The sequence below is a fragment of the Neopelma chrysocephalum genome, unplaced genomic scaffold, assembly GCF_003984885.1.
Source record: "Neopelma chrysocephalum unplaced genomic scaffold, ASM398488v2 Primary Assembly neopelma1_61b, whole genome shotgun sequence".
NCBI lineage: Eukaryota > Metazoa > Chordata > Aves > Passeriformes > Pipridae > Neopelma > Neopelma chrysocephalum.
In genome coordinates this window covers 2,210,485-2,223,096 of record NW_020897717.1, presented here as the reverse complement: position 1 = coordinate 2,223,096, position 12,612 = coordinate 2,210,485, and the positions used below count along the sequence as shown (strand labels likewise).

Genomic DNA, 12,612 nt, shown 5'->3' with positions numbered 1-12,612 from the left:
GCTCGTGCGGGGGGCGCGCGGGGCGGCCGCGCGCCGCGCCTGCAGCACCGGGGCGCGCGCCAGGGCTCCCGCGGCCGCCGCGCAGGTGAGGGGGGCGAGGCCGGCGGGAGCGCGGCTTTGGGGCCGGGATACGGGCGGGCGGGGGGCGCTTGTGGGAGCCGAACCGTGCTGTGCCGTGCCGCCGCAGGTCGCGTTTGGGATTTGGCGTCCTGGGCCGGTGCCTTGTCCTTAAGAAGACGTAGTTCATGATGGGGCACTTGTGGTAACCGTGGCTGCGCCCGCCGGGGTGAGCGGGGGGCTTGAGCACCGCGGGCGGGGTGTGCCCGCGCGTTCCATAGAAGTGTAACCTGTCCGTAAAATTTTGCAACGTGTCCCGGGCTGTCCGGTGGCTTGTGCGACGAACATGACCTGGTTATGTATAGGGGGGGAGGGAAGAGTCAACAAAACGTGTAGTAATAGATAATTCTGTGTCCTTCTATTGTTGAAATGTCACCCTCACTTTGGAAGTACGTGGCTCACCCAGTCTCATGGACCGAGCTGGTTCTGTGCTCCTGCCCAGTCAAAGGAGAGATTACACAACGGAGTTTGGTGAGCTCAGGTCAAAACCCGAGTGGTTTGGCAGCTTTCGGTGGTTGTGCTCCCGTGGTCACACGAGCTCGCGCTGTTTGTTCCGGTCCTGGCGCGAAATCAACACAGGTGTTGCCCAGATACAGCTCCTGCCGGTTTAACTCTCGGTCCCCCAGGTGAATTCGGTCTCCTGGTGTCCAAATGCAGGAGAAAAAGCTGCACGCAAAGGTTCTGTAGCTGTCTAGCAGAAATAGGGCATGGCACGCAGAGTAAGCCCAGCTGGGACATGATTTATTGAGTTACTTGTGATTGCATGGATGGCTTTAACAAGCAGAAAATAAGCTAAAGCTACTAGTGACAGACTCTGTGTCGCCAGAATTGAATGCATTCACTGCCACTTACTTATTTACAGGAAGCCAGATGTATTTATGCGTTGCTGTATTGAATGCTTACTTGAGTCAGAAATCTAGAAAGGTTATTGGGTTTGGTTGGTTGGTTTGTTCTTCCTAAGCCATGAACATTTTTATAAATTCCGATCAGAAATACTTTTTGCTACTTTCTATAGATCTGGCAGCTCTAACAAACATTCAGGAATATTTTCGAGAGAGCTTGGTTACACCATCCATCTCTGAAAGCCTTACTCCCCTAGGGGACAAAAACCACAGTGACTGGAAGAACAGCATGGGTGATATGGGTTTGTGGCATCGTAACTGTGAGAGGTGTGCCAGGCCACTAGTGGCTCATACCCTGCAGGGTCTGAGAAGCAAGCAAAAACAAAGACACTGAAAACTTAGTAACTGTACAGTGATAATTTACTCATTGCTCCTTTCTGTTCTCAATCTCTCCTGGGATTCATCATTGCAGCCATAGGGGACAGTGAAACGTGCTTTCAAATGACAGGATGATCAAACATTCAAAATAATTGTGAATACTGCTTGACTGTCTTCTGTGCTAGAGCTGAAAGTATTCATGGGTTCTATTTAGTTTCATGAGATTTTGGAGGCGGGGTGGGTGCAAAGGGGACAAGAGCCCCTTTTAAAATGGTCATTCCAGCTGTGGAAGGAAGAACCCTATAACTCAGGAGCTTCAGGAAACAACTGGAAAGCTGTGCCCAAGGCCATCCATTGTAAGTCTTTAGTTTAGGTTCTAAACAGTGGGGTCTGTACAGTTGCTGTACTGGTATTGTGTGGTAAACGATTTGTTTCTATCTTAGTATTTAAGATACAGTTGTCAGTCTCAGATGTGCACAGGGTGAAGTTCCATTTTCTAAGACTAGAAAAGGGCAGGTAGCAACAGGCACTCTGAAAGCAGCATTTTCACAGTTGTTTGGTTGTGTGCAAGCGTGGTTTGGGTTTTTTTTTCTTTTTACTAATTTGCGATTAACAAAGAAAGTTGGATGCCACCCTGTCATCTTGTATGCCTGATGGTATATGTCCAAATTATATTTTTTAATTTAAATAAGTATGTAGGATGACCTATTTCTACTACAAAACTGTATTTTCCAGTACGCTAGAAAAAGTAATTTCTATTTATTTTCTTACTTTTTATTTTATTGTCAACTGGAAGTTTACTTGCAAAAACTCCAGCTTTTTGAAACAAAGGAGGAAGATGAGAGAACTCTTAGGATGGTGAGGCTTGGGAGCAATGACACTAAGGAAATTAGCATATTTTTTAAAAAATCCTACTCTAGATGTATCATGTCCAGTAAAGGTCTTGATACAACGTTTCACTTCCATTTTCTCCATCTGCTTATGTACATCCTGTAATCCAAACACAACCACCTGAAATTTTTTGTGGCCACAATGAAACCTTCACCACCAGGATGAAGTGGAAAGCCCAGCTTGCCCCGAAAGTCCTCATATGACCCTTATTGTCGGCCAGTCATGACTGAAGCTCTCTGTGTGCTGACGCTCCATTTTGTGGGTAGCTGGTCGCAGTCCCTGGGCAGTGCTTGCTGTGCCAGTACTCACAACTGTGGCATGCTGTTTGGGGTCAGCTGTTGGGCAGCAGATGCTGAGCCCTCAGACAAACATTTGTCTTGGAATTCTCAGCTTAGACCTCATTCTGGCAGTTGGCCTACTTAGACCCATTTCAACCTCTGTGGTTGTCTGATTTTCAGGTTGAACCAAGGACATTATGTCACTGCTTCCCTACAGACTGAGATACTAAAGGTGAGGCATGAAAGAGAAGAGCTTTAGCTGAGTTCTGTCCATGATGGTGCTGCAGCAGCTTTAGGTGCTACATTGAGGCAGCAGCACTGGGGCACAAACCCAGAAGGATTGCAGGAACTGAAAGAGCCAGTGGGTGCCGGGGGCAACACTAACAGTGACATCTGTACACAGGTTGTGGTAGTCCCTGAGGCCTGTGCAGAAGTGTTTGCAAGCATTACTGTTTCGTAGTGCACAAATATTACTGGGGATAAGGTGAAGGTGGAAGAGTAGAGCAAGGACAGTACTTGATCTTCAGCTTGGTTAATATATAAGAATTCTGTTCTCTGCCCCCTTGTGTTTAAATGAGCCTTTCTAGTATCTGTCAGTTTGTGGTGTTCCTGGTGGTTATTGATACCTCTGGTGACAGCTTCCAATTTTGCTGTATTGTTAGAAGAGTTTTGGAAATCACAGGTGAATTGGCAGGTCTGAAGGCTTGACAGCTTGTCAAAATATAGCTGCTAGGTGCAGTTATCTAAGCTCTCATTCTTTCAGTACTAGTATAGAACGTGATTGACAGCCCAGAGAGAGAACCTGTTTTTTTCATGGATCAGATAAAGCACACCGTGTGACAGGTCATACTGCTCCATGTGCAGAAGCGTCTCCTGTTGATTATGGAGAGAGGGGAGTGGAGACTTGTGGGTTATAGCCATCCCTTTTGAGTGAGAAAGTTATGTGGTTGGGCACTGATACCTATCTGCCTTTTCCTATGTCAGGGAACTGAAAAACCCTTTTCCTGTAGTCTGAGAACTGTAGCAGGCAGCTTTTGCTTTCCCTGCTCCAATGGCTCTCACACAGGCTGCAAGTGATTAGATTCAACCTCAACCTGTTCTTCCCCTTCAGAAAAACGTACTTACACAACAACCTGAGAGAATGTTTCGTCCTTGCCCTGAGTTCCCAGGAAGGCAGTTGAGTTTATATCTATGATATTTGGCCTTTTCTGTGGTATGGATAAAAATGAGTCAGTGCTGGGTGCAGTTTTGGTAATAGAGGATCCGCCTCTGCTGGAGCTCAAGTTAGTGCTACTGAATTCCTCATGGGTGTCTCCTAATTCCTCTGTGCTGACTTCAAACTGGACAGACACTGAAATAACAGCTTAAAAATTCCTTCTCCAGTCATTCTTCCCTTCCAGACAAGCCCATCTCTGTACACAACAAGAAGTTGATGGAAAGATGTTCTAGTAGCTTTGGAAAGCATTTTTCTTTTCCCTGTTCTAAAACCCGCTGCTTTGCAGCAGAGAGCAAAGTTAGTTATTTCCAGTAGAAACTTTAAAGTTTATTGACACCAACTGCCTGCTGAGTGCCTGTTCTTTTAATGCTGCTTCTTAACAGTTCACTTTAGAGTAATTAATGAAGGGCAGTGTTAGTCCTGTTATTTCCTTGCCTGTAACAGCCACACGGATGGCAGACCAGGAACAGAACAGGGGGGTGGCTCCTTCTGAAAACAGGAAATTGTTTTAAGCATCTTAGTGTCCTTGCAAGTATGCAGTTTTGGCTTCCATTATATACAAGCATTGAGATCTCCCTCTCTTGCCATCTTTCTGTCAGGAAGGACAACTTTTCATTTATTTCTCTCCCTGTGATGCAAACTCTAAAACTAGGAGACAGGAGGTTCATACTAATCTGTCTTCAGGTGGAGTGGGTAAGGATCCTGAAAAAGATGCAAACAAGAGTTATTGAGGAAGAAACAGGAGAGGAAAGCTCCTACAAAAAGGGTGCAGATAATAAGCATGGTAGTGCTTTCCTTCTCAAATGTGAACACCTTTCCAAAATAATAGGAAGGAGAATGTCAGAAATCCAACCACGCCAGAAAGCAGCACAGTTTTCAAGAGAAAAACTTTCATGTTGTGGTTTTTCTGAGTTTGGCAGATTTAAAATATCTTTAGATTTAATCTGTTCAGGGACGAGTTTTCTAACTGGGGAAGAAGAAAAAATGAAGTCTGGATATTTACCTGGGCTCTTTGACTTAACCCTGCTTGTATTCTGAGGAAACCCTCACAATAAGCGCAAGAGAGCCAGCATTTCTATCAAAGCAATGGATTTTCACCTTGGCCTTTTTTTGGCTTGCTGAAGAAGGAAGAGCTGAAAGAACACGTAAGGGTGAGCAGTGTGTGGCTGCAGAGGGATTGCCACTGACCCATTTGGTGCTGCAGTGAGGGAAGGCCAGGTCTGGGGAGGGCTGGCCTTGTGCCCCACACTGCTGTGCTGTTGTGGCCACTGCTTCTGAAACTGAAAGGGATTGCTTCCTTCTGGCAGAAAAGCCATTGCATGGAAACTTGTTCTGCAGTTTTAGCATGGGTAAACAGATGCTTTCTGGGGTTTGAAATAGCCACCTTCTATCTCCTTTATCTTCTCTAGCCCCCCCACTGCCATGGATGTTTTTAGAGATCTTATTTTACCCCAAAGCTGTTTGCATCAAGAATTGTAGAGGATTATTTAAAAGTTAGTGAAAAAATTGTGCTGCCAAGAACGACTGCTCCTGTAGTGTTAGCACAGCTGGAAACAAAATTGCTGCAGTTGCTGAAGTTGGGTCTCTCCCCAGATAACCTTTGCTGTCTGGCTGATTTGGTCACTGAGGGTCTCTCTGTCTTCCACCCACCACAAATCTTTCTTAAAAATGTTTTCAGAATAAAATGTTTTGAGGAAGCATACCTGGGTTTACTTTAGTTGACGTTTTCTAGACTTCTTGCAAGGGCTGTGTCACAGTACTGTGCAGGGTTAACTCCTATAGTTACTAGTAATGATCGGAGCCAGGGAGCTGATGTTCCAGCCCTGTGTGTTTCTGCCCAGTCCCTTGGCATTATCCCACACATGCTGATTTTAGTATGTCTGGGGATTTCACAGGTCTGTTTTTCACTAGATGTACGTCATGACTTTTGCTTAGGTAAGCAGTTTAAATACCCATTTGTCTGGTTCCTCATTCTACATCTTAAGTTTATGTCAAAACTTTATTTAATCCTTTGCCTGCTGCAGCCTATCAAGACAAGTTAGCATGATTTCAACTTGAGGCACAATTCTGCAGCTGATTCACACACACACATACACACACTTTGTGAACACCATGTATACAGAAATGGGTTTTTATGTGCTTTTCGCTGGAGATGAAATTCGCTGTATGTTCAGGAGTTGTTTAGCTTTCTTCTAGTTTTCTTGGCTGACTATTAGATGTCTGTATGTGGTAACTAACAAGGACCCAGTGAAGGTGCTTCCTTTAATTATTTTGTGTTCTCTGTTTTGTTTTGTGATGTTAGGCAGCTGGCCTCTATCATGAGTTATTAAATTGGCCTCCTATAAAATGTTAATTTAACTGTGATGTAGTAGATAAAAAGACTTGGCAGGGGTTGAATTATGTCGTTTGTAGATGTTTGTATGTAGTGCCTGAACCAAGCTGATAAAAGTATAATGGTAAACTTTTGCTTTTCTGCAGTACTGTGATAAGAGTTGGTTCAGTTAGTGTGTTTTACTTAGGGTATCAAAATGTTTTCCAAAAGTAGCAGAGTGGTTTCAGCTGTGCTTTACAGGTGTAGAAAAATAGAGCTATAACATGGTAATTTGAAATTCATGGGCTAAAGGCAATGCGACTCCCTCTAACTGTTGCTATAACCAACAGTCTTCTGGCATTGATGGTACTCATGTTTTTAAGTTATGTGGTATAAACTGTATTTGTTTGCAGCTACTAATTTAGGATATTTATTTTGATACCTAATGTGATCGTAGAGTCACAGAATGGTTTGGGTTGGAAGGGACATTAAAGATCATCCAGTTTGAACACCCTGCCATGGGCAAGAACACCTTCTACTACAACAGCTTTCTCAAAGCCCATCCAATGCTTCCAGGAATGGGGCATCCACAACTTCTCTGGGAAACCTGTTCCAGTGCCTCACCATCCTCACAGTAAAGAATTTCTTCCTGATATCTAAGTCTACTCTCTTTCAGTTTAAAGCCATTCCCCTGTGTCCTGTCACTCCATGCCCTTGTAAAAAGTCCCTCTCAGCTTTCATGTAGCCCTGTTTAGATACTGGAGGGTGCTATAAGGTCTCCCCAGAGCCTTCTATTCCCCAGGCTGAACAAACCCAGCTCTCTCAGCTTGTTTTCGTAGAAGAGGTGCTTCAGCCCACTGAGCATCTCTGTGGCTTCATCTGGTCTTGCTCAAGCAGGTCCACATCTTTCCTATGCCCTCATTCTAGAAAGCAAATACTCATACTTCCTAAAAGTTGTGTTTCTCTAGAATATATTACATTGCTTTTTAAGAAAACCCCAAGATTGTAAATAGAAATCACTTTTAATATTCACTTCATGACAGTTAATAAAGACATTATTAAAATTCTGAATTTTATGCAGGTTGAATAGGTGTTCAGAATCATATGTTTCTCTTCCAGTTTCACCATGCCCTGTATTATTTATCATCTTTTAACAGAGACAAGCTTTTTGGAAGTACTGTTTTATATGGGTTTAGACAGGAAGACCTTGTTGGAAACAAGACATCGTGAAACATAATTGTACATAGCAATATTTCAGTTACGTCTTGCACATGAAAGTTGGTAGGAACACAAGCAGAGATGGCAGTGTTTCATTGACTTCTAGTTCTCTTGTGCTGAAGTGCAGGGAGGACCTCTTTTACATGATTTCATTTACCCCAGGGGTTGTAGTGAGATAGGGTGGTCCTGGACCATTGATTCTGGAAAGTGAAGAGACAGGCAACTGAAAAAAACCCACAACCTCCTGTTATGCACAAAAAACCTGAAGCACCTGTGGCAAAAAGGCTGTATCTTGAAATGCACAGGGAAGATTGTAGAACAGTTCCATGGAATTAAGTAGTGAGAAAGTTAATCAATAAATGGCCAGTTTTGATCATAAAGACAAGTCATGGGTTTTTGCTTGTGCAGCTGTCCCTGTGGGGAAAAATGGAATAATAATTATCAGTTCAGCTCAAAGTTAATATTTATACAGCAAGTTGACAGGGTGACTATTCAAATATTTAACACTTGCTTGTTTTCGTTACAGGAATTGCAAAGCCCAGGAAGAGGACGCTTTCTACTGGAACATGCTGCCCCCTTCTCTCCTTTTTTGACAGACAGCTTTGGGCGTCAGCACAATTACTTGCGAATTTCTTTGACTGAGAAATGCAACCTCAGGTGTAAGTGTCTGCTGGGTTCTGTGAACAAACCTCTTATGCCCATATTATGTAAAGGCCAAGACTTGAGTTAGGGTGTTATTGCTGTATTGGCCTTGTGCTGTTTCTTGTCTTCACAAAGTAATAATAAACGACAGATAGACTAATTTGGGCCTGAGCTGCTGGTGGGATGAGGGACCAGGAGCAAGCCTAGGGATCTTCCAGTGTCAAGTGGAAGTGACAGGTCTTTTGTCAGACTTGGTGTGGTTGGGATAATGATGCTTGTTTGCTATACCTCAAGTGTGTAGTAAGTAGGAGAGCTCATACCTAGACATTCCCACAATTGCGACTGCAAAGTTTGTGGCAATGTCCCAGTGCTTGCCAGTTGAATTTGGTGTCTGTGTTTGAATGCAGGTTAGGTAAAAATAAGATCAGCTTTTCCTTCAAAGTGGATCCATTGTAGTTTTGAGACACATCAAATGAGTCTTGGATTTTCTTCTGAAGGAAACCAGGAAAGTGTTAGGAGATTGCTTGTAAAGTTTTGCAAAATTGGTGTCATTTGACATCCATTAAAGACAGCTGCACTTGGTGCATTTTGCTTATCAATATTAGATTAATTGTTGCTGGTTATTTTTTTCCCCCATGTATTTCTGTAATCTGTTTCAGGTCAGTACTGTATGCCCGAGGAAGGTGTTAAGCTGACTCCTAAATCAGAGCTACTAACTGCTCAGGAGATAATCACCCTAGCCAGGCTGTTTGTGAAAGAAGGTGTAGAGAAGATCCGCCTGACAGGTGGAGAGCCACTCATCCGTCCCGATGTGGTTGATATTGTGGGTGAGTTCCAAATCAATACAGTGTGTTTCAGAGTGACTTGGTGCATATTGATCCAAGAATTACACTTATAGCTATCTACTAACACAGTCCAGCAACTTGAAGAACAACTATTTAATGATGGCGCTTTTTCCCAACAATGCAAGATAGTTCCTTTCAGAAAACTTCCAGTTCTGCTTTGCTGCTTGAATGGAATTTCTCTCTCTTTTTATTGCAACCACTGAACTTAGCATTGTTTTCATATTCAACATTTATCAGACTAGTTTGCAATAATGCAGCCTTAGGGTGAAAAATCAAGAACTGATGTGACCAGGTCCTCACTGGGAAGGAACAATTGAGATTTTCTTACAAACAAAACAAGCTGTCCTTTTGATTTTGAAGTGGGTTGTTATTTGTGGGTTTGTTTTGTTGCCTTGATAACAGATGTCACTTGCGTGTCTAATAAGGAATGGTGGAAATGCCTATGTTTTTACAGCTATTGAGGAAGACTATTACTTCAATGGAAAGTAAATTACTGGGTAATTTTCAAAACTCTGTCTCCTTTGATTGGTATTGTGTTGGCTGACCGTGCCTGGTTTTTTTCTTGAGCCAGGTGCTTTTCTGCTCTTTCCAGAGTCTCGTATGTTAAGAAAATTGGAATAGCTTCATATGGTGTCAATGTATTAGATTAAGGCTATGTAGGTGGCTGCACTTTGGTGTATTGTAGACAACTGAACTTACTGAGTTACTTGGGAGTTGGTAAAAGGCTTTCTTATGTTCTCTTTGAACCTAAATTTAGTCCTATTTGTTAAACTTAACCGAATATAAAATTCAATGTCTTTCAAGGCAGAAGGCTAATGTAAATAATACATATTTGTATGATTCCAAATATGCATAAATACTTGTACTAACTCCCAGGTTACATTTGGTTAAGTTTCTCGATCGAGAAAGATATCTAAAAAGGACAAAAGATGAATTTGACAAAAATTAAACTAGCAATACATCTTATACAATTTTACCAGTAAGTTGCTCATATAAAAGAAAATTACACAAACAAGTTAACAATTAATGTCACGACAAGCAATTTTGGGAGTAGGGGAGCACAAACACAATGTTTGTGGTAGGTTTTTACATAGTGCAAAATTATTAGGATCATAACATTTTTAAGATAAAATGCATGCAAACAACCAATGTGGAAAAACAACAAAAAAACCCCAAAAAACAGTGTAACTCTTCAGTCCTGTTGTCAATTCATGTTCTCATATGACAACGAGAATTAATGATAGCAGCGGTAGAAGGCTTTATCGGTCTCCTCTGCTGGTAGGTTTCTGTAGAAAAAAAAAGAAATCTGGCCCACTACGGACCTATTATTAAAAAGAAGGAACTATCTATTTATCCAACTCCTTTTCTTATCTGGCATAATGTCATTAGGGAAGTAAAAATAGAGAAGTTTGGAACATGTTTTTTCCAAAAAACAAATAAACTCAGAGCATGCTGGAACTCCCTTTTACTCCTCAGCATCTTTATTTGCTCTAGGGTGGCCAAGGTGTCAGGGGGAATACACACTGCTACTTTTTCTGTGGGAATTTGAAGTCTCAGACTTTCCAAGTGGGTGATAGTACTTGTCTGAGTCTGGTCTCCTGTGGTGACATCAGCAATCTGGGTAATCAGTTCAGTTTTGTTATATACAGCAACTGTTTGTGAGCCAGTGTCAGCATCGAGGTAACTCACTGGCAGCTGCCACTGCCCATGAGGTTTGTGGACAGGCCATACAGGAGAACTGTATGGTGAGTGTATGGGGACAACTACCCCTTGCTCCTGCAATTCTGCAATTTCTGGGGTAATGTTTTCACGTGTTCCTAAAGGGAGTGGGTGGGGGTTTACATTTGTTATTTTAGAAGGAGGCAGACTTGGAGCAGTTTGCAACAGACAGACAGAGGGGGATGGGAGACCAAACACCCATTCTCTCCCTCTGGCGTCTGTCCAGGCTCACCCCTTTAGTAGATCTAACCCCAGGATGTTAACTGGTAATGGCCCCACAATCATGATAGTTTCTGTGGCTCTCTCATCTCCAGGTAACCAGCATTTCACCTGAGCAGTGTATTGGGGTTGGGATTTGCCAAAAGCATCACATACCCATATCTTTTTTTGGTCTGGCTTAATGCCACACTGAGCAGCAGCTTCAGTTTGGAGTGCTGAGACCTGTGCACCTGTGTCTACTACGAATGTAACTAAAGATTTAAAAGGGCCGAGAGGAAAAGTAATTACCATATCTCCCTGGCTGTTTTCTGTGAGCCTTCTCTCATAAACCCACTGGTCATTTTTTGGCTTATTTATTTGAGAGCAGTAAGTCCAGTTTCTTGACTCAGAACTGGCCAAACTGGTTAGTCCGGTTTCTGGAGAGGCTGAGGGGATCACAGTGTTGGACTCCTTAGGGGGGCTGTCCCTAGGGGGTGATTTGTGCTCTTTGATCTTATCCCAGTGTTTTATCAAGTATTCCAAATTAGCAGTGGGTAATTTGTCCATCACTTCTCCAGGAATTCCTTTTGCAACACCCTCCACCCACAAACTGTATCTCTTTTGCCCACTAGATGACCCCTTTTGTTGACAAATACCTGGTGAGGGAGGTTTTTGGACCTTCCCTGCCCTCCTGCTATGTGTTCTCTGGTCACTTGTACCAGAAAGCCCCAGCTACTGGCCAGTAATTATTAATTCTTGGGCTATCTCCAACCAGGTTATCCCTGGTGGAGCACCCCTTCTTCTAGGTTTGGGGGTTGCCTTTATGCGCTCCTGTAATTGTTTAGCATGGGACCCCTGGTGGCCTAGTGGTTAGCATGCAGGACTCTCACTGCTGCGACCCAGGTTCGATTCCCCGGTCCCCCGGGCAGATGGAGCCCGTTAGCCCTGTGAGGCCATCCATCTATGAGAAGGTCACTCTAAACAAACCTACGTCCTGAGGACCTCACTGCCATTGTCCAAGCTTGCTTGGCCCCGGCAGATGAACCTTAGGATTAAAGGGTGGGCTCAGTTCAGCGCATGCTGTGTCTCACCTAAAAAATCCATTGCGCAGGCTTGAAAGGTAAAAGACCTTTCCCAAAAATCTTCGTTCGCGAAGACTGGCCATTAAAAAAAATTAAAATTGTTTAGCATGAACTTTTAGTGCATTAGGCAGACCTCAGATTAAGACCGGAAATCTCTCTGGATCTGCTTCGAGTTCCATTGGGGAATTTCGTTGTGGGTCTAATAATTTTGTGTGCATTAATTGGAGACATGCGGTTTTTTGTACACTTTTTACAATGTGGCCAATTGTGGGTGTTTTAATCGCGTGAGGATCTCCCCTTTCTATAGGGTCTAACCCTCCTGCCTAGTAGGCAGCTCTCTGGGTCAGGGACCACGGGGCTCGGTTATCATTTGTGGTCAGGAAAACTCCTGGGCCCCAAAATCCTCTGGCCTCATCCTCACTCAACAAAATCCGATCCCCCCCCGGTAAGGGACACTCTCCACACATATTCAGTTTCTGATTCACTGGCCTTACGGCTGTATTTTTCCTGAATTTTGGCCAGTGCTTCCCCCGTGTACGGGGTAGTCCGTGTGGTAGTTTGCCGATCTGCCCCTTGGCCAGTGGTTTCAGTTTTAATGAGAGGACGCATATGTATTACTTCGTCCTCCAGATAACTTTGCTTAAACTCTTCTAATTCCCCAAAGGGGTACAGGGATTTGTTAACATCCATTGGTCTAGGGTATTTTGAATTGATGTCTCGTGATTCACAATTTTTCATTTCCAGCATCCTTTTAAGCCTTTCATTTTCCCCTTCCTCATCTTGCAGGGCTGACCGAAGCAACAAGTTAATATCTCTCTCCCCCCGAAGTGCCTCACGCTCAGCAGTTAACTGCAAGCGTTCTTTTTCTAATTGTT

General features: G+C 43.4%; 1 protein-coding gene across 4 annotated transcripts in view; it reads left to right on the top strand.

Annotated features, from left to right (window-relative positions):
* Positions 1-31: 31 nt before the first annotated feature.
* Positions 32-12,612, top strand: part of MOCS1 (molybdenum cofactor synthesis 1) — a 32,972-nt gene continuing 20,391 nt past the window's right edge. The window contains exons 1-3 of one of the 4 annotated variants that reach the window (XM_027681797.1): positions 32-85; positions 7,778-7,910; positions 8,553-8,720. In XM_027681797.1, the coding sequence (XP_027537598.1) occupies positions 8,564-8,720 (157 nt within the window). In that variant the 5' untranslated portion in view covers positions 32-85; positions 7,778-7,910; positions 8,553-8,563. Of the gene's footprint in view, positions 86-7,777; positions 7,911-8,552; positions 8,721-12,612 lie in introns of those variants that run through there. The other 3 variants (XM_027681798.1, XM_027681800.1, XM_027681795.1) reach the window with 3 other exon arrangements.